Raw genomic sequence first — 25796 nt, 5'->3', positions numbered from 1 at the left:
TATTTTGTGTTTTGATTATTTTCCTTTCACATTTCATAGTTTTAAATGTGAAAAGACATGTGATTTTCTTTTTCTGTATCGGGGCCTGTTTTAATAAAATTGTGGTAAAAACTGTCTATTGATAAGGAGTAAGACAAAACACTCAACTAATTGAAAAAATACCCAGACATCATAATAATAATTATTTGATCTCCTTCAAAAACAGCTGAGATATAACCAGGTGCTCCGGAATAGGAGATTCCATCCTCGATACTCCAGGGGTTACGCTCACTTTCGCTCTCTGCACCCCTGGAATATATCATAGCAAAATCGAAGGCTGATGCGGGCGCCACCTTGTGGACGAGACAAGAACTAGTTTGATCCTTTGATGTACATTAACAGAGTCTATTGGCCATGGTTGCATAAGAGGTTAAATTGACTGGCTTTGAAATCCAGAGTCACAGCTTTGTAATTTTCAAAAGTCAGGTACCATCCTTAGCGATTAGTCAAGTCTGTAGCTGATGTCATGGCGTGGCGCCCATTTGTCATTTGTACGACAGTCCTCTGTCAGGTTTTTCTTTAAAACGCTACTAGTCCTGAATGGCCCAGTAGATTTTGACTAAATTTGTTCTGGAGCAACCTTAGGCCAAGAGCACTCAATTTTGTATAAAGGGTGGGTGTGCCCACATTCAAATGAAAAAATTGAAGATTCTGAATAGGAGTTAGATATTAAATCTCATCTTCAAAATCCCATGGATTCTTTCTTGATATTCATCTCCACACCTTTGGAATATATTATTTCAAAATCAAAGTCACGGAGCAAGCAATTGTATTTCTTTCAGGTATAAAAATACTCTTGACTATTTGCTAAGCTACAACCTGTCATTTGAAGATTATAGAGGAGTGCAGAATGACTTCTAAGTTGATCAATTTTTACCGTTATGCTACAGCGCGATTCTTTTGACGTAACAAAATGATCAAACTATCTTGTATCATCTGCAAGATAGCGTGTACAATAAGTTCGTCTTCGTTACATATTCCAAGGGGGTAGGGAAGATTTGAGTTTGTAGGTGCCATGTCCGATATAGACAATGTGCTTATTCTTTCTCAATGCAAGTCGTATACAAGCACTGTTGTCATTGTCTCCCAACGACATTGGTGACTTCAGACGGAACAGTGTACATAATAATAAGCCCTTGATGTATGTGATATCAAAGTTTTACTTTTTACGCACAAAATGTACGTATTTTAAAAACGTGTCTCAACGTTTCAAGACCGACTGGTCTCTTTGTCAAGCTCGTCGTTCTTGAAACGTTGCGACACGTGTAATACGTACATTGTTTGTGTAAAAATCATGGATGTGTTAAACTGAAGGTTATGGAAGAAGATCCTATTTCCAAAACTCACATGTCAACATTTTTACCGATGTTCTTCGAACTCGGTGTACAGTCCAAGAGTTACTATTTGTCAATTGCAATTCGGGTCACTATTAACCAATTTCTATGGCAATATTGACCATATATATGAACCGCATTTCTTACATAGTTTTCAGCTAGGCATACATAATTATATTGATAATATTTTTTAAGTGGACAGCCTCTTTCGGTCATCTTTATTCCTTGAATATCGGCAGTTATAAAGTAGAACATGTCTATTTCCTACCCGACTTGGTCTTTTATGTCTAATATCATATCAATATCATTTACAAATATGTTTTCCATGTAAATTATTAAAAACGTAGGATGAATCTGACGCAATCTAAATGTTCATGTATATATTTCTTTTGCCAGAAATATTTATTTTGTGCGATGACTAATATGATTTACTAAGTATTAGAAGCGTATGCAAAAGTGGAAAAGGAAATGAACATGACAACCACTCCTTTCAGAATTGACGTGAACCTGCTTTAATTTGTATAATAGATTATTTAGCAAGACACCAAATACAACTTTTGGAACTGAAGTGATAGCTATCTTTATACTCGAATATGCTGCTAATGAACTATCATAATAATTAATTATAAAAATAATTCCAGAATCTTACATGCCGTTTTATCACAACCTAGTTCGAAGAAGGTCGTCTCAAAGCGGTTCACAAATTATTATCCGTGGCTATAGGGCCTTTGCAACCAGGTAATATCTTTCTCAACTCCCTGGGGAGCATACAGCCGGAGCTGCCATTTCGGCGCCCATAGCTAGCATTCAGCAATTCTAGCACACAGATACAACACAGTGCCGTTACACGAACCCGCAACCCTTTGGTCACGAGCCCGGCGTCCTACCAATAGACTACCGTGCCTCCAAATTAATTTATCAGTCACGAAGGTTGGCAGTAACTTTATCGCTGATTTTTTCTTGTACGGTTTACATTAAACGTGCAATTTTTTTTCTGTTGTATCCAATCTATTAATATATTTTAACAATAACACTTTAACGGTGTACAGGAATTCTGATGCTCTTCTTTCTTTCGTACCCGGTATTTCTACATAGCATTTGTATTACTTCAGACGTGGATGTTCATTTGTACCAGTATTGAGCCCAAAATGGTCATTTGGTGTTGTAAATATTTTTTTATTTTGATTGGTTATCTGCATCAGCATACTGAATAAATTAAATTAAAACTTAAGGCATTTAGGGCATTTCTAGTGATTTTTCTACCATTATTTAAACCTTCAAAATACAAAACTTTACTGTCTTTCACTCAATTAAAAAACATGAAACGACAAGACCAAAAGAGATAGTCAACTGTTTAATGTTCATGAATATTAATAACAACAATAAATAATGACATAACACATATAACATTACTTACATAAATAAATAATTAAAATGGTGCATGTTGTAACTGTTTTAACAACATGACAATGCTTTTGCACATCTCTTATTCAAGTACTTTTATTATCAGAGGTTCCAGTTATTGTGGTATTTTCATATTTACAAGCAATATTTACATTTGAATAAATATCCCTGAACACATCATTCAGCATATTTCTAAAAAAAAACACCGAAATATTTTAGGGTGAAACTTTTTAAATTGATAGGAGTAAAAGGGAAGCTACTCTTACGACATTCAAATCAGATACAGAAGGTTTCTTTACTCTCTAGTGTGTGTGTGTGTGTGTGTGTGTGTTTTAATCCGTTACATGGAATTTTAGAGAATTATCACAACCTGATACGACGAGATGATCTGTGATTATCTCCATAACTTGTTCATTGATGTAAATACAAACAATGTAATTATGCAAAAACAAAGGGTATATTTATGCTCACCCTTCTATTGTCTATTGTCGTGAGATGAGAAGACAAAATATCGCAACAGAATCATAATGAGATGATTATTTAGAATGGAGTCAAATGATCTGACAGTAATTCATGCTTAACAACTGTTGATTTCACATTTAAGACTTTATGTTTGCCCCTAGCTAACGTTTATCCGATGGATATCATTTATTATTGTTAAAAAGAATACACACACAAACATTTTCAAAACACATAAACTATATTTTTTTGTGTTGTTAGCAAAACTCTCCACTTGTATCTGTCTTATATATTAAAAACAAAAAGAAAATCTTCCGAACTAATCATTTTTCACTAATGTAACACTTCGAAATAATACAACGCCCGATTTTACAATGATTCTATGTTCTCATTGAAAGCACACAAATGATGCTATTTTGACGGTCAATACTGTTGAATTCTGAAATTTTAAAGTCAATATAGTTAGATTTTATCTGTTATGCCGAATATGAAATATCTGTGTAAACCGATAATTTGTTGATACATGAGCAGTAATCAAAAGATTGATTTGATATTTACTTCTTCGCCGGGACAATACGGAACTTAATACCACAACAACCAATCTCTGACATTAGGCATCGAGAGTTTAATGAACTATTTGTTCTGTAGAGAGAACGTTAATAATATATCTATTATTCAAAAAGTTCACAATTAATAAACTTCGTGGTACAAAAAAACCCAGCAATATATATTTCATCGAATTGTGAACACGTGGAAGAGTTATCCCTCCTAATGTAACAGTCACATCCATAGTTAGAACAAGTGAAATTATTTAAATTCATATCTTTTTATAATAGTAGCAATTAACATTTTTGTAACTTCAAGCTTATCTTTTTAATATGAATTTACCTGAGACATGTGAAAACATTTGAAACCTAGTGCCATATTAGTCTTTGTGTAAGGGACTAAGGTCTACATCCTACTATCGTTTAAGGAAAATATACTGGAATTACTTGTTCAGTTTCGTTTTAGTTAACTTCCTGTGCCTGAATTGCTTCATGTTATGACGAACAGAGAAAAGAAAAAAGAATTAAAATATCTTATTATTATAACATGTTGTTGTAAATGCATTAAGAAAGTATACGATATTGTAGGAAGTTTGACTTATGCTCATTACTTTAACTGCAAGAGGTATTAGGGCCTTCTTCTATGCGTTATTTGAGTTCCTTTAAACTCTGTTTGAGAGAACAGTTATTTTTTATGCCTTAAGGTTGATTTTAAAACCTCAGCATGTTTTATTTGTTGGCGCTAACTTATATGGTCAAACTATAACAAAACAAATGGATAATAATTGTCAATTTCAGCAAAGAACAAAAGAAACATATCTGATATTTTATATAAAAGATTATATCTTCATAATAAGCTGCGATAGCAAGAAGATTAGGATATGGACAGCCGACGGAAAAAACACACCCATAAGTTCCTGCTAAACGAGTACCTTGTCACTTGTTGGCTTTGACTTATTGATCAAAAACCCACCACGGAACAATAAGTTTTTGTACCAAATTGTCCCTGTTTGTTGACGATACGTTATAATGTTGAACACAATATCTCCTTGATTCGTGGTTCAGCAGAAACAGAATGAAGTCCTTATTTCAGGAGATTTCATTTTTGCACTTGCTATTCCTTGCAATGTCAACATCACAAAATATGCTTATATATAACTTGTATTTTCTAATATGACCCAAACTGTATGGAAAAATACCGGGACCAATTTATAAAGACATCGAAAACGGCAACGTAAATATTTCAAACAGACCAAATGTTGATCAGTCAGGAGAGGTCTCGTTCAACTCTTGTCGAAATGTGATGTAAACTAAGACCAAAATGTGAACTAGGGTGGCAACACTTCTGGGATTATGCCTTCATGCCGTACAAAAGACTCTGAGGGCCTCGTCATATTTATTCAGGTGTTTGTGGCAGAACACAAGCAGATTGTAGGCCACAGCCTTGTTAGTAATGTTAGTGAGACCACAGCACCACACCATGTCGTCACGAGCCTTGTTAGTGATGTCGGGCAGACCACAGCACCACAGCATGTCGTCACGAGCCTTGTTAATGATGTCGGGCAGACCACAGCACCACACCATGTCGTCACGAGCCTTCAGCTTCTCTATGTTCTGGTCCAGCTTCATACAACACCAGAACCTGAGGAAACACGCGTATACTAGAGGGTCAACAGCCACCGTGTTTAACATACCAGATGGGAAGTCAAAATGTTCGCCATGATTCTGGTTTGGGCACATTTCCATTTGCAAAGGAGGAGGAAGAAAGTCTATTTCGAAAAGCAAGAACAGAATGTCAAATTTCAGTTGCACATGTGAAGCCATTCGGAACACCTCGCCCCGATTCCAGTTCCTTCCAACGTAGATGACCGTATCGGCCGAGAAGTTCCGAGTGATGTGAAGCATGTTAATCCTGCAACAGTATTTCCAATTATATCCGGAAGTGCAGTTGGATCATTAGTGTTGAAATATGAACCAAAAAGCTTTTGCATCCGAACCTTAAATTTTAAAATGAACATTTTTAGTGTTTCATTGCTGATAGTATAATTTCCTACTGCTGTGTTCAGATGGCGGCACATTGTGACCGTTTCAACTAAATCGTTCATTTCTGTGAATTCGTACCGGATCACTCCGATACAGCGATACCGACATTTGTTGTTGCGCCCTGAGATAAAACTTCGTCCACATCAAACGAATAAACATTAATCCAGTTTGTATTTTTACATTGGCAGCGTCCTGCTGTTGAATATCATATTTTGCTTACATTTCCCGAAGTTGTAAAAATGTTCTTTTACAACATCTTTTTGTTGTTGATAATGTTTGCTGACAGGATAATGGTAATCTAAAGATCATACTTGAATAACTATTTACGCATGGTAAGTAAGTACACTTTCTGTATAAGTATCTCCTGAAAACCAAAATCTACAAGAGGTAATGCTAGCTCTTCCATATGTTGAGAATTGAATGCTTCTTTGAAAGGCGTTGTTTGGTAGAGTAATACTCGAGTGTTCTGTCTAGCTTCGAACCATGTCTGAATGGCACTCTTTTTTCTTTTCATTGCTAGAAGATTGCAGGCACGGAGGAAGTTGTTTGGACAAAAGTCATTCTTAAAAAAATAAGATCAGCCTATCAAGACACATCTGAACTGTTTTTATAAGTCGATTTTGGTCCCAGAGGTCGGATGGGTATTCTTCTATCATCCAGAAAACGACAGTTTTCAGGATATATGACGAAATTATGTTCCCTATATGTTTTTCAAACACAAATGTTTTGAGTTGCTTCAATAAAAGTAAACAATGAACTTGAGTTAATGTTGAAGTCCAAAATCAAGGCTTTCACAGCAAGCACAAACGACAGTCTCCAATCTAAGTTACTGCGCTCAAATTCTTGGCAGCCGATCGGTACAACGTAGCAACCTCGCTGTTCATGTTCTGATATGAAATCTTTGGAAGTCCAGTCGTAGACGCGCTTGCGTATAATCCATTCTTCGGCAATGTTAGGCCAAGACGGGCAAGGAATAGAACATACTTGATCTATCTTAGTAATTGCAAATGTCCCTGATCTAGATTCCCTCCTGGTTACGCGAGTTATAGATGGCCCAGTAACAATTTGTTTCTTCAATGCGTCTGCTAGATAAAGGCTTTTGAAGTACTGGTTCATATTCATATTCTCTGTCAAATTGTTTAAGAGGCTGGAATTGCATTTGACAAATAATGAATATTTAACTTTGCATCGTACTTATAGAAGCCCGATATAAAAGTTGACATAGGAAATGTGAATACTGTTCCTTCTTTGATAACCTTCAGTTTAACATATCCTGAATTTGTTTTACAAGGTTCTGTTTGAAACTGCCAATGTTGTTGGCAGACACAGACATCAGTGTACTCTTGATTACATGTAGTGCCATTCACCATTGAGAGTTGCAAAAGTCCTTCTCTTGCACTTCCTATCACCCTTGCATCCATCCCAAATAACTGCTTGCCTGGAGCGATACTTTCTATATCGAAAAGTTATGCTATGCAAGGAAAAAAAGTCCGTTGTAGCCTTCGAGTTGGTCCTGCTAATTCGACCTCATTGAAAAACGTTACTGATCACCAAACTAGCTTCCTCAGACTCTTCGTCCGCTTCATAGTTCATGTTTATAAAATGGAGTTTCTCAATTTATGAAATCTGCTGACATGAAAGTAGGCGACTCGGCTTCTGATATTGTGTTCTTCTTATATATACTCGGTTGTGACATCGATTTGCCACTTATAAATCATTTTTCATTGCCGACATACAATCTTGTATACCCTAAGCGAAGACTATGGTTGATCAGACCCAATTAATATAAGATGTCAGTACATCACATGATCAATCATGGAAAAGATTAGTTAGCAACGTTCTGATTTGCATGAATTCACTTCATATCACAAAACCACATTGCAAGCCGAGTTACATTTTCACGTAACTAAGAAGCCTAATTTTCTTTCAAAAAGGGATAAGCGCATAATAAAAATTCAAAAATTATTGGAAAAATAGAAGAAAACAAATTGACAAAAAGAGATCTTTATTGAGCACTAATTAAAAACGAACAATATGAAAGAGTAACAAAACGGTAGCGTAGTATCTTATATAATGGAGAAGGCTTATGATGTACCATCATGATTTTCTCACGAATAATTGTGTGGAAAATTGCTAACGAAAGCCGTCACCTTACCCTGCACCCACATCAAATGTTTACTTCAAACTATATCCACATCAAATGTCTATTTCACACTGTGTCCACATCAGATATCTACTTTAAACTGTATTAGCATCAAATATTTACTTAAAAACGGGTCAACATCAAATATTTACTTAAAAACGGATCAACATAAAATATTTACTTTAAACTGTATCAACATCAAATATTTACTTAAAAAAGGGATCAACATCAAATATTTACTTTAAACTGTATTAACAACACCTGCTTATTTCACATTGTACATAATGAAATCTTTCCGCAGTATTCACATGGAATGTCACACATCTAAAACAATATGGCAGCGCCAAAGTTTATTTGATTGCTTTTAAGTCCGCTCAACTAACGTATAACTCGGTCATCTAGCAGACGCCATCTTTACGACGCTTACCTGCTAGAACACCTTTACAACAGAAAAAGTCAAAGTGGTATCATCAAATAGTTCCCTGTAATATCCCGGTTTTACATGTGTAATGTTCTACGAGGATATGGCAATGTCACGGTGTGTTTGAGTGTTTTTATGTCCGTTTTATTACCTAGTACTCCGATCATCTAGCAAACGTCACTTACCCGCTACCTCTTAAATACACACCGTGCTTCCAGGCCTAAGAACAGGTTCATGTTCTGACTCTTCTGCTCTAATAACAATGGACATATATTTCATATATGTATGTAATGCCTTAATTGCCAAGTCGTGTATCTGACGGTGCCCTAGATGGACATCGAACTTGTTCTTCATGGGAAAAGTGTCCCGTGCAGATAGCAACGTATGGTTACCCATCAACGCTCACGGAATATCTAGATAAAACCATGTTTGCTTGATTTGCATATGACTAGGATTATTCAACCAAAGAGTGCATTGATATGGTATATACATGTATACATATATGAAATAAAATGATAAAATATCCATGTAAAGTAGGTAAGTATAGAAAAAATAAGATCTAACGACCGCCTAGAAAAGCTAGCTTCAAACATGAAGAGCCACGTGAAGAGCAATAGCAGCTTGTTTTTCTAGACCGTCGTAGGATCTTATTCAATTTCTCTATTTCACTCTCTGTGAATATTTTGGCATTTACTCTGTGAAACATGATATGCAGAGACATCACCTCAAATTTAAATAGATAAAACGCGTTTTCTATTATAACCGGAAGGTCTGTTTTTCTGACCCTGTAACTATAATGTCGTTAGTCTGTAGTGCACAATCCCATTATTTACACCATAGGTAAGTCCCTACTGTCATTTGTCAAACGTGGGGATATTTAGAACAGAGAATATATTTGTCGAATCTTAAAATTTGTCATCCACACCTACGTAAAATGACACGTCTACCTTGGCATAACGCCAAAGATTTCTGCACAAATCGGGAAAGAATGTGTTTTATGGGTATAGTTCACCACAGGGACCTGCTGATTTGTTACAAATTGTATGTTTGGGCCTTTCCTAATGTCCATTGAATGAACACTATTAGACATATCAAATGATGTGGACAACACTTGGTAAATAATCCACCCCTCCCCAAAAACCTAAAAAAAACCTCATTAATATGAAATAAGTTGTAGACAAAACATCGAAGTAGTGACTGTTTACGAAAGAAACGAAGATCATGTCTGAAGATGAGAATACGTTTTACGTGGATATATAAGTGGTTTATGAAATGCGAAATATTCATCTTTTCAACAGTAACCAGACATTTTAGCACATCCTCCAAAGAGAATGGATGTTTGCTGTGCAAAAATCAGGTGAAAATCGAGAGCTTTTCATCCTCCATGTGTGTGGTAAGTTGAGGGTTTAGTGATCCCTGTGTATTAAATAGTTAGGTTTCGTGTTTATATCTACATACTGCATATCTCATAGTCCTACAGCTGATGTTTTGTTGTGCAATATGCACGAAAAATCCCGTCGAGACATGCACAGCGCTATTCAATTAAAAAAAACAATGTAAATTCATGACTCATGTTTTATTTTATTAAAAGCTCTCGTCTAAAAACTGAATAGGTTCTTCATATTCAATGCACTGATACTATATATGTAAAAGTCGAGAATCACAACCCGTATCGAAACCAAGGTTGAAGTTTACGTCCGTATAAAGGTTCCGTTAGCCAATATATCAGTAGTGTAAGTCACTCAAATATGATCTGTTGTCAAGACATACAACTCAACAAGGAAGTACAGATACATTAGGATATATTTATTCAGGATATAAATATATATGAACTCACAATGTCATATAGCTACTGTATGTTCAGCATGAAACATACATAAACCTGTTTCCTAGCAAGACTTCACAGTTACACAACTGTCAGTAAGTCCTAAATCCTTATTTTTAGAGATGAAATTACTCATATCAAGACTAACTACACTTAAATATCACTGTATCCTTATTACAGTAACAAAGCTAAACATGTTTAAACATATCTGTAAATGTAACTCTGTGTGATAAAGCTAACAATGTTTACACATATCTGTAAACTTAACTCTGTGTGATAAAGCTAACAACTCTTGACACCTTTCTCTACACATATCACTATAATAGCGCTAACAAAGCGTACAGAAACCCGACCTGTAAACGGTTTATAGTATGAACAACATATATGTACGTTACGTGTAGTACGCTTGCAAGATCAGTCAACAAAATGCAAAACAAATTGTCGACCTATGCTCATGCCTCCGACACGGATGTACACGAGTGGCTAGTGACGGAATACCTAATTCCTCATATCTATTCAATTCCTTATAGCTATTCAACATACAGGTACCCCTTACGAATAAATCCTTCACGTCCAGTGATCTGTGGTTATATATATACTGCTATTGTGGCTAAAGTACAATAATTACCAGCCTTCTATTGCCAAATATCAAGATTTTACTCTAGCCCCAATCATAAGTGGAAATACATAAGGATCTAAATGTACATGCTATCCCTGAGGAGCTTGTGTTATGTAATTAACGGGACAAAATGCAAATGCAGAACTGGCTCAAATATATCTTAATTGTACACAGCATTGTAAAGTAAGTACAGATTGTTCCCATTGGACATTCTGACTAATGAAAATAACCGTAGTTTAATAGCACTGAACCTTTGCTAGGAAAATACCCTAATAATCAAAACACAAATGATTTTCTGCAAACGACAGAACGTCGTAGGTAAATACAGTATATATCATAACGAACAGACGAGATCTTTTGTATATGCCTGCTTCGTAGGATACTGTGGTATCAAATTCTTTGAAATATCTATACTTCAGAATGATTTTGCAATTTTTTTCTTCTTTATAGCTGAGGTTGGTATCAGAATGATGAACAATACCTTGCAGAGCTTACATATATTCGTGGTCAGAAATGAAATATCTTCTAATATTATTTATACAGATATTTCTCATAGCAAATAATCTTTCAAGCATATATCCCTGTACGATACTTATACATATGAGCACGTGTCATGTAGATTTTCCACTCGGAGGTTATTGATTGGTTATATACGTTGACATTTATTCATAGGTTCAATATTACATATCTAATCCCGAGTGCGAATTTGAAAAGAGCAAACAGAAAATTCATTTTGTATTGTTGCATGTTATATAAAGCTGTAGCAATGAATGAAGATGACAGTTCAGGCATCTTTATATACCAAATAAACCCATAATTAAGACTGTGTTGTGATAATGACCATTGGTGATTTACAGACATGTATATAAGTTGTTATAGGGAGATCGCATTGCCTTAATGTAAAGTGGAATAACATTGACTTTGTGAGGTCCTGCTTTTATCAGTTGGGCGGCAGGTACTCGTATTTCAAAACAGAAAAGAATAAACGTGTAATCCTCTACAACTATTACTCAATGTTGAAAAAGCATTCAGAAAGTATATGGTTGTGGATTAAGTAGAACTAGAGTATACCATTTGCTAGGTACATATGTAGATGTATTGTAATTAACTACAACGTTTAAGATCTTTTAGATTCAATCACACACAATCTCATTTTTTTTTATATAAAACCTCTAAATTTGACACGAAATGTTGAGAATAAATCGAAATGTGAAACTAATAACTCGAAATTTCGACTTAACATCTTCGCAATTTTAAAGATATCAAGTCGAGAATAATCATCTGTTTCCCGTTTCAGTTTCGTTAAAGTCGAATTCCTTTTTAGAAGATGTATAAGATGACAGCTATGTTTCCACCCTTAAGTTAGATATCAAAAGCACAACATGTTTTATTTGTTGGCGCTTACTTCAATGGTCAAACTATAAGATTTTATTTTTAATATTAGTAAACTTTATACAAAGCACCGATTTTTTCCCCTGTTTACAACTCCCTAATTAACTGTGGTAACTAGTAGACAAGGATATGGACAGGTGATAGAAAAACACACCCATAAGGTCCTGTTATACGAGTAGCATAAGGCGTTTTGACTTTGATTAACTGATGTCAAAACCGATCTAAAGAACAATAGCAGTTTTCGCATCAACTTTGCTTAACTTGTCCTTGCGTATTGACAATACTTTATAATGTTGAAAACAATATCTCCTTGATTGATGAAAAGCAGAAACAGAATGAATTCCTTATTTTAGGAGGTTTCAGTTTGACACATGCAATTCCTTGCAATGTCAACCTCACAAAAGCTGGTTACATATTAGTTGTATTTTCTTATAGAAAATAAACGGACCAGTTTTTAAGGCAAAACGGCAAAATAGCGGTTCCTCAGTCAGGACAGTCAACTCTCGCCGAATCGTGCTGTGGACTAAGACGAAAATGTGGACTAAGGTCGCATCACTCCGGGGCTTCTGTTTCCAAGCCGTACAAACGGCCCCAAATGCCTCATCGTATTCTTCCATGTGTTTGTGACAGAACTCGAGCAGATTGAAGGCCACAGCCTTGTTTGTGATGTCGGGCAGACCACAGCACCACACCATGTCGTCACGGGCCTTCAGCTTCTCTATGTTCTGGTCCAGCTTCATACAACACCAGAACCTGAGGAAACACGCGTATACAAGAGGGTCAACAGCCACTGTGCTCGACATACCAGATGAGATGTCATAATGTTCGCCATGATTCTGGTTTGGGCACATTTCCATTTGTATTGGAGGGGGAAGAAGGTCTTTTTCGAATCGCAAGAACAGGATGTCAGTAACCGATTGCGAATGTGATTCACTTTTATCGCATAGAAATCCTACACGTTTTAAAATCACACCAAAAACTGCAAGTGGATCACTAGCGTTGAACATTAAACCAACAGGGATTTGTATCCGTTCGTAGGGTAAACACTTATGTTTAGAAATTAGCACTTTTAGTACTTCATTGCTTAGTGTATAATTTCCTACGGCTGTGTTCAGATGGCAATTAGTGATCACTTCCACTAAATCGTTCATTTCTGTGAATTCGCACCGAAGCACTCTGATACAGCGATACCGACATTTGTTATTTGTCGCCCTTAGATACATGTCAGTCAAAACAAATCGCTTTATCATTAATCCAACTTGTTTGATTACATATGTTGTTTCTTGCTGTGGAATGTGATTTTTTGAAAATGCTTCTTTGAGTTGCCGATATAATCTTTTAGAATACCTTATTGTTGTTGATAAATCATGCTGACATGATAATGGCAACCTAATTAGCATACTAATGTTATTATTCATCACACTAATTAAATATGAAACCATCTTTTGTGCTGATTCTGGCACTTCACAATCTACAGTGTGTAATGCAAACTCTTCCATGTATTGATAACAGAAAAGTTCATTGAAAGGCGGTGTTTGACACAACAGTTCTCGAGTGTTATGTCTAGCCCAGTTAAATAACTGAAGGACGGTCAGCTTTTCTGCATGTGTGTACCTCTTTGCTAGAAGATTGCAGGAACGGATGAAATAGTTAGGACAGAAATCATTTTGCACAAATGAAATCAGCCTATCCAGACATAGCTGTACTGTTTTGAGAAGTCGACGTGCGACCCAGAGGTCGGGAGGAGATTCCTCTATCACCCAGAAAACAGTAGTCTTCAGAATGTATGACGAGATAATATCGCCTATCTGACCATAAAAAAGGAACGTTTTAAGTTGTTTCAATAGTAGCAAACACTTAAATTGTGTTGTGTTTAAATCCCTTATCAAGGCCTGTTCAACAAGCGCAAATGACAGTCGCCAATCTAAGTACGTACGCTCAAATTCTTTGCATCCGACTGGAACGACATAGCAACCTCGCTGCACTTGTTCTAATATGATTTTGTTGGTAGGCCAGTCATAGTTACGCTTGCGCTTTACCCATTCTACTGCAACAGAAGGCCATGAGGGACAAGGAATGGAGATAACTTGGTCGATCTTATTAACTGCAAATATTCCTGGTCTAAATTCCCTTTCGGTGACTCGAGAAAGTGATGGTCCACTTACAACTTGTTCCGTCAATGTGTCCTCCATTTCAAAGCTTTGTGTATATCGCTTTGTGAAATTTACGTTACCAGCAAAATTGTTCAGAGAGGCTGGAATTGCATTTGATAAATAACAAACATTGGAGTCAGAATCGTTTTCAAAGAAACTTGTTATAGATGTTGACAGAGGAAGAGTGAATACTGTTCCTTCTTTAATAACCTTCAGTTTCACATATCCCGGATTTCTGTCACATGGCTCCATTTGAAATTGCCAATGTCCTTGGGAGACATCAACATTACTGTGATCATATGCCTCACATTTTGAAAGAATTTGCATGATGTCTATATCACATGTGGTGCCATTGAACATTGCGAAGTTTAAAAGTCCTTCTCCAGCACCTCCTATGAGTTTTTGTTTATATCTAAACAAGTTCAAGCCTGCAGTGATAGCAATGATGTCAAGGAAAAATTCTGCAAATGAGAAGATATGTAGTTTTAAACCTGGAAATAAATACCCGGCGCCATCCAAAACATAACTAATCGCCAAACTAGCTTCAGCGGGATCTTCGTCGTCGTCATATTCCATGTTTATATCTGAAAGGGAAACGATTGAACAACATGATCACTATTTGTACTGCATAAAACATATAAGCTTGCTAATAAAATACCAAACAACCATTATTGAGTGAGTTTATTGAAATTTAGTAGACTTAATCAAGCATGTTTATTGTATTTTATTTTATTTCTGTCCCATTCAAACTACATAAATTATCATCTCATGCTATAAGAAAAGCACACTTTCTTCGAAACCAAATAATTGTGGTTTATTTTGATTAATGTCTTCTGGTTTTATACTTCAGTAAACCCGAAGCAATATATGCGTCTGAAAAGTAATTTTTGTACTTGTTCTGCGTCAATTTTATTCTAAAAATTGATGAATATCGGCATATCTGATAGAAAATTTCTTCATGTTCAAGTTTAATACTATTTTTACGATAACACTTCCTGCATGTCACCTCTAACTATATTTATAGACAGGGTGCTAGACACCAAAGGCCGTTGCCCATGAATACCGTCCTCGTTTTCGAACGTTACCATCTTATGCATTTAATTTGGGTTTTTTTTATGAGTCGTTTTATAAAAGTGAAAGATCGCTATTGGGATAACTTAAATATGACCATTGGTAACGTGTGATAATCATGCGATTAATTCTGATTAATAATAATTATACAAATCAGGGACTCAAGAGCAAAAGAAGTATAAATCGCAAAGCACGAGGTAGACAAAAAATTAAATATTCAATGGAAGAATAAAATAAAATAAGAATTATTTGAAACATTCGCAAATGAACTGCTTAAGAAATAACAAAGATAACTTATCTCTGGTTGACAAGAATTATGATGTACCTTGATGTCGTATCCACTGGTATTTGTCAGTGGTGTTGTAACCAGAATTTGGGTACTTCACCGTTTATACACATCAAACGTTTTCTACCAATTTCATCCACATTAAATGTTAACTCCACATATTATCCACATCAATGTTTTGCTTTACATTTTATCCACCTCAAATGTTTACCTCACGTTGTATCCACCTCAAATGTTTACCTCACGTTGTATCCACCTCAAATGGTTAATTCAGTATCCACATCAAATATTAGCTTCACAATGTATTCACAAAACTTTGTACATCACATATTATCCACATCAAATATATTTCATTTATCCACATGAAGTTTCACATAGAAGGTGGTATCAAGGAACGAGTCAATCTTTACAGCTGCAAAATTCATTCGTCTTTTTGAATATCATTTTGTTCCAGAAAAAACAAAAGAGATATTCTTAGTTGAATACATGTGAATGTCCTTTCTAATACTGCCGTTACACCGGACGCCATTCTAATACTGCCGTTACACCGGACTGGCGTCCTTACCGCGTCCTAAGCTGTCATATTTTGGAGAACGCCGATAGTCGCATTGAGAACGCCAATGATTTTTCTAAAATAAATCCAGATTTCGAGTCAGCCGTCACACCGGAGTTCTGTGCTCTGCGATCTGTGTATGTACACGGCGTTCCCAACATGATCTTACCGCGTTCTTACTGCGTCCTTGGAGTTTCTATTGAGTTTACACGGCGTCACTGCGGCGTCCATACGGCNATACTGCCGTCACACCGGACTGGCGTCCTTACCGCGTCCTAAACTGTCATATTTTGGAGAACGCCGATGGTCGCATTGAGAACGCCAATGATTTTTCTAAAATAAATCCAGATTTCGAGTCAGCCGTCACACCGGAGTTCTGTGCTCTGCGATCTGTGTATGTACACGGCGTTCCCAACACGACCTTACCGCGTTCTTACTGCGTCCTTGGAGTTTCTATTGAGTTTACACGGCGTCACTGCGGCGTCCATACGGCGATCAGCGGCGACCCCACTGCGACCCCACTGCGTTCTTAGCGTTTCTACCACGACCTTACCGCGTGCATGGCGTTCCCACGGCGACTGCAGGGCGACCCAACGGCGTCCTCGCTGCGAGTATAAAACTCCACTGTTCTTTCGGAAAGCTTCATTCATTATTTTACTCTCATCCGTTGAGGTCACGCATTTTAACGTGTACGCATTTTAAACTTATACGCAACGTTATGCCGAAAACCAGGGGCCGTGGGCGTGGGCGAGGTATAGCAGCCAGGACAGCCTCAATATCTCCAGCACCAGCGTCGTCTCCTGAAAGGGACTCCAGCGTCGATATAGCGGAATCGGACACACAGTCCACACAGCCAGCGCTACAAAATGTGACAGTCCATGCCGTAAAACCAAGAGGAGCAGGCTTGTGCGTAGTGATCTGACGCCCGAAGAAGAGGAGGCCATGGTAGACTGGCTTAGGGAGCACCCACTGCTCTTCAACAAGAAGTTATCCTCATACAAGGATAAGGGCAAGAAGGACGCGCTCTGGGCTGAGCAGGCCCGTAAACTTGGTAAGGAAGTGGTCCTCCTTACCGTGTGGTACCGGTCCATTCGGACCAGGTATGGGAAAGTGGCAAGGCCGAAGTCTGGGGCTGGGACTGGCGACCGCACCGAGCGTGATATATGGATCATGGACAAGTTTGACTTCTTAAAGTCGCACATCTATGAGGTCCGGCCAAGAACCTTGGTCAGTGTAAGTACACTAGTATTAGGGACAAATAACATACAAAAATGTATATTATTCGTAAATTCTAATTTTTTGTTATTTGCATATTAAATGCCCTGTCGTGCATAAGTTAATTTTCGTCAGGCAAATCCAAATTCTAACTTAATCGTTGTTTTCCCTTGTGTCTTTGCAGTTGAAGGCTAAGCTGGCAGCCCAGACTTCGGTGGACGATGATGCCGAGTCCGTGGACAATGACGACAACAATCAGCAACTGCCGTCAACGTCTGTTCCCACCTCGTCGCAAGAAGAGCCTAAGAGGCCTGTCATCCTCGATGTCAGGCCAAAGCGTTCCTCATCCCGGGCCACTGCGGAGGAAGAAATGTTGCTCAGAACCCTGGATGAAAGGGGCCGCTAGTCCATGCAGCTACAAGAAAACATGCTTGACATTATCAAGCCAGCTGCGCGTCCCAGCGAACGGGCTACGTATGGGGATTGGGCAAAATCGGTGATGGAAGACCTGGACCCAAGCTTGTGGAGACAGTTCCAGCAGGAACTGAGCCAGCTGCTTTACAAGTACTTGGACCTTCACGACAAGGTCCGCTCCCAGCCACTCCAACCGCAACAGCAAACGTGGCAGCCTGACCAGCAACAGCATTGCTCCTCTCAGCAGTCATCCCAGTCCTCGCAATGGCAGCCTCCGCCCCAGAACTGGCCGACCACTGTTCAGACCACATCGGTGTGGGATTCAATGAGTTCCACATGGGTGCAGGCTCAGATGCACCCTGAGCCGAGCTTAACCACTCTACAACCTCGCTCAAGAAGTAACCCACAGAACCCTGCCACCTCAGCTGCTGGGTCAACTACAGTCTCCCCACGGGGCGAGGAGGTCTCTTCTTTCAGCGGGATCTTCAATGAGTCATTCATGAAAACACTTCAGCGCTCTGACACTAGCCAGTGAGCTGGAATACTTGGATTATAAACTGTGGCAAACTGTGAATACTCTAGAATGGATACTAAACAGTGCTATTATCTTTATATATATGTGATGTTATGTTATGCTGGGCACTAAACAGTGCTATTATTATTGTGTTATATGTTATGCTATGATACGATGGGTACTAAACAGTGCTATATGTTTTTGTTATCTATGTTATGTTATGTTATGATGGATACTAAGCAGTGCAATTACATGTGTTATTTTGTTGTATATGTAATGTTATGTGATTATGGATACTACGCCTTCTAGTACAATTAATCGCAGGTCATCGATGTGAAAGCCCGAATAGCATGGTCGTTTTGAGAAATATGTTGACTGAGACAGAGGTTCGATACCAGCGCTCTTTACAAACATTTGTATATCTGAAACATTACATTCATGTATCTTTCGTTTTTACTCTTAAAATATCATGTGTAAATAGAAAGATCTCAATAACTATGTACAAGAAGATTATCTTTTTTAAGGAAAGCTCTTATTATAACCAAATTTATGTTCCACTCAAAAAACAAACAACATCCTTTTTAATAAACAGTTGTATTTAATAATCATTACAAACGTTATTTTTCTTTTCTTAACATCTCGATATGTTTTATTCACAATATACTTTATTGCTTTATTCCACGTACACTATATGGCAATGTTTATATCATCTTGTCCTGCCATGGGACTGATCCCACAGCTCAGTTAAAGTATAACTTTAAATATTCACGTTGCTTTTTCGCAGCAGTGCTGTCTTTGTTAGCGCCTTTAGCCCGGTCCACGTCGTGCATATTCACGTTGTTCCTCCACGAACCTAGGACAACTTCGTGGTTGACGTCCTCGTGGTCGAGAGCTCCGTTCTGTACGGTCGGGTAGCGCATTCTCATCAAGTTGTGGAGGCAAACACAAGCCTCCACAATGAGCCTTGCTGTCTCAGGCTGCTGTTGCATAGTCCCTAGTAGAACCTGCCAACGCTGTGCCAGAATGCCAAAGGCATTTTCGACTATTCTTCGGCCTCGGGAGATGCGGTAGTTGTAGATTCGCTGTTCCTTCGTCAGGTTGCGCGCTGCGTAGGGCTTCATCATGTAAGTCCGGAGACCAAATGCATCGTCGCCAAGGAGGAAGTATGGCGTATCCCGGTTGTCGTATGGCAGAGGTGCAGGAACTGGAAAACCTATGGAACCGTCACAGAGGCACTCTTTCAGTTCGGAGTCGTTGTAGATCATGGCATCTGACATGTAGCCATCTCCCCCCACGTCTATCCACAAAAAGTTGTAATCAGCATCTACTAGTGCCATTAACACGATGGAGAAGAATCCCTTGTAGTTATGGTACAGGCTCCCACTGTTTGCTGGCTTTCTTATGGCAACGTGTTTTCCGTCAAGCGCACCACACGCGTGAGGGACGTTCCAGCGGCGCTCGAACTTCTCGGCTACTGTTGTCCATTCCCTAGGAGTGATAGGGCACTTCATCACCTCATCCTTGTACTCGCCTTCTATGGCCTGACATACTTCCTTCACGACAAGAGACAATGTATTCGCTGGGAGTCGGAAGTCGAATTTCATGCTGGAGTACATGTCACCAGACGCTAGGTGGCGTAGAGTGACTGCCAGCTTCGACCCTGGGTTGATGGCTTTCCTGTAGTTTGTATCCTGCTTGGTGATTCGTGGGCCAAGCCTGGTGAGCAGCTCATCAAACATTTCTGGTTGAACCCTAAGGAAATTCTGGAACGATGCGGATCTTCTCGCCTCAGCTCAGGCATGAGGCGGTTGAAGTGGCCAAACTGTTCTCTTCGGACATCACCGAGCCATGGTCTAACCCAGCATCTTCTTAGCCTTGCCCTTCTTCTCCTTCGCCGTCTGATCAGTTTTACAGCTATGACATGATCATCTGCCTGCTGCTGCTGCTGGACAATAAGTATATGTTGCAGTGCGAGCAAGTTCATCATTTATTCGGCCCTGGTGATGGTGAGTACGAGAAATAAACTGATAAAGATAGGATGAAATATTGGGTTTTATAGCTCTTCGAGGGCGAACAGTTGGAACGCGCTAGGAACGCAGTGCAAACTCCGTAGAAACGCAATAGTCGTAGTAGGCCCCCCGTAGAAACGCCATTTACGCCGCAGGGACGCATTGAGAACGTTGTAAGGTCGCGGACAATAGCTCAAATCCCGAAATCGCGGTAAGGACGCCATAGACGTGATGGGGTCGTGGTAAGAACCCCATAGACGTGGTAAGGACGCAGTAAGGTCTCCATTGGTTCCCCCGATCCTTTTCTCCGCGTTTACATGGCGACTCTACCACGTCTGTACTACGTTCCTTTGGCGTTGTTCGGGTTTCCTACTGCGATGCTACGGCGACAATGGCGACATCAGGGCGATCCCACGGCGTCCTGAGCCAGGACGCGCTCAGGACGCCGAACCTCGGCGTGTACTTTGAACATGTCCAAAGTAAACGCCGTCGCTCCGCGACCTTCGGCGTCCTTGGGGTCCCCACGGCGTCTTGATGCGGTCTCACGACGACCCTACGGCGTCCATGGCGTCCCTTCCACGTCCTGGGTCGCCGTAGGGACGCCGTAGGGACGCCAGTCCGGTGTGACGGCTGTATAACATTACAATGTTTCACGAGGATGGGACTGTCAATGTTTGATTTGCTTTACGTCCACGTCACCGTTAAGTTATCAAGCAGACGGACATTCCTCTGCACTACTCCGTTAGCTCCTAAACAAACACCTTTATTCAGGTTCTGAGAACAGCTCAATGTTTCGACGACGTATACTCAAATTGCAATATACAACAATACAGAATTTTAAAAAGTATTCTTGACTGTACCTTATATGGTCATCGAGCAAGTTCTTCCTGGAAGAGCATTTCGTGCAGATAGCAACGCATGGTTACACATCAACACTACTGAGTAATCTGAATATCACTGCTTGATTTGCATATGACTGAGGTTTATTTAACCACATAATTATTTGACATTTACATGTGAGGTAAATATATATCGGCGTTCATAACAAAGACACGCTCTATGCACAAGTTGTATAAGTATAATGGCCGCTTTTATAAGATTGTCTGGCCCCTGTAGTTATAAGATCGCCTATATATAGTTCACATACCAATTTGCATTATGTGTGCATCCTTTCATTCTTCAGACGTGGCATTCATTTTGACACTTAAAGTTATCATCCAGAACCTTAGTAAAGGCCAAAACATAATACGAGTACCTTGGTACGACACCCAAGATCAACGAACAGTCCGGGGTAGAGTGTGTAAATAGGTATATTGGAGGGTTACATTTCGTTTGTATGTGAGAGTGTACTTGTAAATCTAATAGTTTTATATCGTGTGTATCATTGTGCAAGGTGACGCAAAGCAGTTCTAGTAAATTTGATATGATATAAATACTGTCGGTGCGTTAGGTAGATTAAATGTATGCACCTCTCATAGGACATAACTCTTCTCGAGACAAATCACAAAACTCTCTAACTAAGTTATATACTCTTGGCATATTATACATATCAAACAGACAGCTAATATTTTCTGTTTTTAGGATATATTTGTATCAATAAATATTTACTTTGTTATTATCTATAAATCCAGACCATTTTGTTTTGGTATCATTTTATCTTTATAAGTGAGTTTTCTATAAAAGATTACACACATTTGCATAGTAGAAGTTCAAATTCGTAGTTGGTCTATAAAATACATTTCTCCAACTTATTTTAATCCCGTAAATGTATTTTATGTATTATTTTTTTTATTTTTTATTATGACACAAAAATCATTTGTCATTTAAAAAGGATATTAGCTGGCATACATTCAATATATTTCATTCGGGGGACTGATTGCGTCCCTTTATTGTACTTAATGAATTTGAAATTATATGTGAGTAGCTTTGCCGTATTCGGGTTGCCTAAATGTTGAATGGAATAATACGAATTATATGCAGCCATGCGTTATCTCGATTCGCTGAAGGTTTTCGTTTTTACCAAATATGTTAATAGTTTCATTGTTGTAAATGTATAAAGAAGGAATGAGTGTGTGAATGAGGTTCCACTAAAGCGTCAGTTATGTGATATGTATTTTAATAGACAATGGTTCATATATTCCAATGAAGCAGAAACGATCACAATATCTTACTATGTTGTTTACAATATGATAGTTGTAAGAACGTCAATACTCACTAAATTGGAATCTCACTTGTCAATGTATAGTTCCTTACCTATATTTACCACTCTTTCTTTTTATATTATACATTGTCTTCTGCAGGTCTCTATTCAATTAGAATAAGTAGCAATGACTGCTGATGCAGGTATACATGTACAGTTTAAGTTAGATTTGTGTTTTTGAACGATGCAGGCTGATCCAACTTATTACTATCTTTCTTTGATGGTTACATACAGGAACAAATGTACTTAAAAACAAAATATTGACAAAGGCTCACAGCAGTTATTCATTTTATTTAATTTCTACTCAAATTTGGCAGTCTGATCTCTCTCTCTCTCAAATGCAAATAAATATGCATTCACTTTTTGCATAATACTAACCCAATCAAAAAAAACACACACACAATGGGACTGCACAACATGTAGGTAAGAATGCTATGAAATGTGATATTTCCAGAAGGTACGGAAGCACATAAGTGCCACGTAGAAAAGAAGTGTTGTATTTGTTCGTATTTGTAACTAAAAATGTCGACAAATTAACCCAGATGGTTAAGATAAAATCTTGACACATTGAAATGATGACTTGAATTCTCGATATACCTAGTCTAATTTCGAGATATCATCTTTAAAATTTCAAGATATTATTTTGAAATTCTTAGTTATTAAGTCATGCATGCATGGTGAAAATTTACTCTACTGCAATACATTGACTTTGCTTTCCCCGGTTTCCCCAGTTCGTTAAAGAAATGATAAACCCAACTTCCAGTGCTATTCTGATTTTGCCTGCTAATTTCTTTTCTTTTCAATGACATCATTTACTTTAACAACGTATTTTTTTGTTGGCGTGTTCTTATGTCATAATAGTATTGTGCTGCATACGGTATCTATTATGTGCTTTAAATAATGAGTATTTCATGGATAACAAACATAAACATGATATGTAAGACAATAATAAGTTTATAAAAGAAAATGCATATATAAGTACATAATTGAGTTCCCACAGGTAAGTTTTACAGGTACATTTGTACGTTGTAATTCCTATTAAACAAGTTGTTCTGCAGTGAGTGTAGGTTCTTGTTTGTACAGTCCAGCAACTTGACACCTCATCTGTTTCCTCATCTATGTTACGTTTTTGATTCTAGCTCACAACGTTTTTGACAACATATCTTATTGACAACATAAGATCTATCAATCTATCAATCAGCAGATATGATGTCAACAACACTTACAGCATACGCCGTCGATTACATGTGTTGTTAACATCAACTCTGCTGATTGATAGCATAGGTTATATTTTTTTCATATTATTCCCGACAAGAGAGGAGTGCATCACGTGTCCACCGATAAAAACCGATATTGACTTGGAGCGCGTGATTTTTGTTGAAGGACTGGGTGTTTCTAAAAATAAAATTATGACGTGTCTTCAAACGATGTACCGTCCCACTTCCGAAGCTTTTTCAGATTGCTAACATTACTGTTTTGTAAAATAATAAATAACAAATTGTAGCCTTTAACTTCGGTCAATACCTGTATTTATCGACCCGAGAAAAGATATAATCGACGATTAAAAGACGAAGCGAAAACCGTTCATGTGAAGTGTATAAATATCCCCCCCCCCCCATTCATGCTTGCATGAACATTGGACAAATCCTGATTCAATCTCTATAATTCAAAATCAATACCAATATTGAGAAAAACCTAAAAAATCATTTACATTACGGACGTGTTTTCTTTACATTCATAGATTCAGTATCTCGGGGATCTCGAATCTAGTTCACGTGAAAACTTTCCGACGACCGCTTCGTCTGGTTTGAGCCACAGGTACCTGAGAATGTATTACAGCTATATTTGGACCTAAGCTAAGGTGTTTAGTGTAATTTTACACATTTTAGGGGTTTAGTTCAATTATCGGTGCCACCCCAAATGATGTTAATATACGAGAAGGGAAGAAAACTCTCGATGTCCAAAAATCGACCCCACCTTACTTTCTTGCATCAAAAAACACATTTCTAGTTTATATACAAAAAAAATCTTTTAAAGCTCTCTTATATTCACTTAAAATGTATTTTCCTTCCGCAGACATGATCTCCGTTCCTACAGAACACGCGGCATTTCATAGGCCCACTTTGTGCATGTTCATAATGCTGACGTCAGCCACGTGCCGAAACCCGCTGTGTGAGTGGCTGGAAGCGCAGTTATTGTTTTCTTAAAATAACCAGCCAATCAACACGACATATTTCGGCCTGTGGCCTAATGTTTACATGTCCCATTCGTCATGTTCGTCGTGGAAATTCATGGATAGTACAGTAATTCTCCTCGGTTGATACTTTTTAATGTGGGAAACATCCAGAGTAATTCCTTATATCGCCACTATTTTGATCACTGTGTGCAGTCCCATGTGTAAAACCGAAATACCTTGTCAGTTCCAGCTTTGTCCGATTGATATCATCGATTCGTCATACGATAGAACTTGACATTACGTGTAAATATGGTTTACTGTAGTTTGAACTTATCTTATCTTTAAAACTTCTGATAATAAACAACAATAAGACAAAGATTTGATAATAAAACAATGATGATATCAAATGCGTACTAAACCCACTCCGCATTAAAGCCATTTCGGTCTCTGTGGTGTATAACATATAGATAGATAGATAGATAGTTAATCTAGTTTTTTTTTCCACAACGAGTGTAGTTTATGCAATGGGAGACAACTCGAACGACAATTCAATTGCTTAATGAAAAATGGGGATTCTGACAAAACCAGCCGTTCATACTAATATTAACACCTGTTTTTTTTGGGTCTAATCAACCAATCACAAAACCTGTTACGAACCAGAAAAATCAAGTTTGGAAGTATACAGGTGAGAAAATAAAATCATCTCACATACATTGTGATGTTATTACCTCCATCATCCTCATCATCATCATCATCATCATCATCATCATCATCATCATCATCATCATCATTCATCATCAACATCATCAAAATCATCATCATTATCATCATCATCACCATCATCTCACATACATTTTGATGTTATTACCTCCATCATCATCATTATCATCATTCATCATCAGCATCATCATCATCATCAACATCCATCATCATCATCATCATCAATTATCAACATCATCAACATCATCATCCTCCATTCAT

At 37.9% G+C, this 25796-nt stretch overlaps 1 protein-coding gene across 1 annotated transcript; it reads right to left on the bottom strand.

Moving 5' to 3' along the window:
* Positions 1 to 19170: 19170 nt before the first annotated feature.
* Positions 19171 to 20169, bottom strand: LOC110443557 (protein ALP1-like). The gene has a single exon (XM_021487834.1). The coding sequence runs from the start codon at positions 20167 to 20169 to the stop codon at positions 19171 to 19173; it is 999 nt and encodes a 332-aa protein (XP_021343509.1).
* Between the last annotated feature and the right edge of the window lie 5627 nt (positions 20170 to 25796).

This window comes from Mizuhopecten yessoensis, unplaced genomic scaffold (genome assembly GCF_002113885.1).
Source record: "Mizuhopecten yessoensis strain PY_sf001 unplaced genomic scaffold, ASM211388v2 scaffold716351, whole genome shotgun sequence".
NCBI lineage: Eukaryota > Metazoa > Mollusca > Bivalvia > Pectinida > Pectinidae > Mizuhopecten > Mizuhopecten yessoensis.
The sequence above is the reverse complement of the archived record's forward strand: the minus strand, read 5'-3'. Positions and strand labels throughout refer to the sequence as shown.